This window comes from Penaeus monodon, chromosome 41 (assembly GCF_015228065.2).
Source record: "Penaeus monodon isolate SGIC_2016 chromosome 41, NSTDA_Pmon_1, whole genome shotgun sequence".
Taxonomy (NCBI): domain Eukaryota; kingdom Metazoa; phylum Arthropoda; class Malacostraca; order Decapoda; family Penaeidae; genus Penaeus; species Penaeus monodon.
The window spans coordinates 13,012,550-13,015,049 of NC_051426.1; the positions used below are offsets into that span (position 1 = coordinate 13,012,550).

General features: G+C 61.8%; 1 protein-coding gene across 1 annotated transcript in view; it reads right to left on the minus strand.

The window, feature by feature from the left end:
* LOC119598588 (homeobox protein aristaless-like 4) overlaps nucleotides 1–2,438 on the minus strand; it is an 11,112-nt gene extending 8,674 nt beyond the window's left edge. The window contains exon 1 of the mRNA XM_037948239.1: nucleotides 1–2,438. This exon is cut by the window's left edge and continues 168 nt beyond it. Coding sequence (XP_037804167.1) covers nucleotides 1–613 — 613 coding nt within the window. The 5' untranslated portion in view covers nucleotides 614–2,438.
* Nucleotides 2,439–2,500: the final 62 nt, after the last annotated feature.

Below are 2,500 nucleotides of genomic sequence, written 5' to 3' on the forward strand. Positions count from 1 at the left end.
CCTGCCCGTGGGCATGATTGTGGGCGTGGTTATGCGCGCCAGCTGTCACGTGGGCGTGTGAAGTTTGGACGTGGGTGTGGTTGTTCTGGACGTGGGCGTGGCTCGTCTGGGCGTTGAGGTTTGTGAGAGCGGGCAGTGTGGGCGGCTGTTGCTGCTGCTGCTGTGGGTTGTAGTGGGCCGGCTGGGGCGGCGTGGGGGCGGTGGAATGGGTGGTGGTGTGCGGGATGGGCGCCATGGTGTGGGTAGCCGGCGTGGGCGTGGGGGGCAAGGGCGGGTCGTGGTAGTCCCTGTGCGAGGGTGGGAGGGACGACGACAGCATGAGGTCGCCTGGAAGACCTAACATGACCTGGATGCTGTGGAAGGTTCCTCCGCCGCCGCCACCCGCGGCTCCGCCCGAAAGGCTTGTCGGCGGCGCTACGCCCCCGCCCCCGCTCGTGGCCACGCCTCCGCCGCCTGCTCCGCTGCCGCCTCCGGCTCCTGCGCCTCCGACGACGCCTCCAAGGTTCCCGCCTGCCGCAGAGGGGCCTCCGAGGGACTTGCCAACGACGCCGACGGGAGCTGTGACGGAGGCCGGACTGGTGGCGCTGCTGGAGGTGGGGGACTGCCCGTTCATGCCTCCTTCCCGCCCTCCGGCATCCAAGCTGGCGCGGCGCGGCGCTCTTCGGGCGGTTCCTTCGGAGCTCCTTTCGGCGCTCGGCGGCCTCGGCGCTCCCGGCCTGTGGGCACCGATTCTTGTCTTTCGCTTGCTATTGGAATTTTCCTTTAAAAAATTCCTCTGTCTTTCTAATTATGGATCTGTCTCTCGCACTTGCCTATCGAACTACAGGAATGCACAGGAATTACTTGAGTCAATCACACTTTGCCTTTTCTTTGCTTGGCCCTTCTTTCAATTTCTCTTATCTCCTTCCTTTCTTCCTTCTTCTTGCTCCTCCAACGAGCGGTGACGTCACGGGCTCACGTGGTGTCTTGAGGCGTCTCGGGCGTCCTGAAGGCCGAGTCTTCGTTAGCGCAATTGGCGGGCTGCAACACGCACCTTATTTGTCACAATCACGAGATCGCTTAAGCCTACCCTCGGGGGCGCAGTCGCGGGCGGGGACGGCGGCAGGCAGGGCTTCCCTCGCGCGCAATCACGCTTCGTCACCGCGGCGATGACACACTCCCTAATTGGCGTCCGTCTCTTAACCTGGCGTGTTAATCTCCTTCTTCCCCCCGCGTGGGTCCATCAGGGGGGGGCGAGGGGTCTCGTTAAGCCCCGGGCGGTAGTTCCAATTGACGGCAGTTCCCGGCGCGTCGCTGATGGCTCGTTGTTAAGGCTAATCACCCGGGTCGGCGACGGCCTCGATGAGGGTCACGGGACGAAGATGCAATCGCGCCTCTGGAGAGACCAACACCGCCTCCTCTTCGCCCAGGGACTCGAGGACTCTTCCAGAGCCCGTGGTGGGCCGCAGGACCTCGGGGAGGAAGAGGTAGTACTCGTTCGCCGTCCCAAGAGGGATCCACGCTGAGGCCGGGACCTGCGGCTCCGTAGGCAGTGGTAATAAGTGGTAATCAAGGGAGCGGCGTCACGGCCGGGGCTTCCAGGGGCGCTGGCACTCGCACACAAGACGGCCGCCCGCCAATGGTCACAATTGGGGGCTCCCCACGCCTCGCGATCCTAGAAATATCCTCTAACGAGAACAATGGGCGGGTAATCAGCAGTCGCAACTTTCCGCGGGTCGCCCCAATTCCGTCCGGCCTGCGACTCTAACTAGTCTCAATTGGTCTCCGGCTTCCACTAATTTAGCCAGGAAGGCAAAGCGCTCACATCGACTTGATCAAATCTAACCACCAACTTTTCTTTATATACGGCAATTATGCTCGTTAGGGTTAGTCGGCCCCGCCCACCGCCGCCTCGACCAATCGCCTCACTAGAAGTGGCGCTGCTGCCATCTTGGCCCGCGCTCAGCAGCCAATGGGAGGAGACGACACTACCCAGAGTCCTCGAGGTATGCCACGCCCAATACGCCAATCAGAACACGGGTTTCTTAGGCTCTCATCTTTATATTCCAGTTACGATTGGACGGAGTGCTAAGGCGAAAGCCAATCACGACGTGCATTCCGGGAGACTCGTGACGACAGCGGCGTCGGCGACCAATAGGGGGAAACCTTGGGTACCCTCATCGTGACGTCACGCACACGTGCACATGCCACCCTGTGATGCGGGAGGGAAAAAATCTGCGGGAGACTCAGCGCCGTATCTTATCATCATCGCCAAAGTGCGCCTCGGAATAGTGCGATCCTCCTCTCGATCTGGAATCCCCGAGAGGCCCAGGACGCCGGCCGGGAGGCGAGGAGGGGGCCTTGCTGTGGCACCACAGGAGGCACCACAGGAGGCACCGTCTGGAGGCACCGAGAGGTCGCTGTGGTGCGGTGTGGTGAACCCCACAGCCTCGCCTTCCACACTGAGCTGCCGGGCCCATTATTCTATTAAGAAGTCATTACCCGTCTATTATGAAGCTGC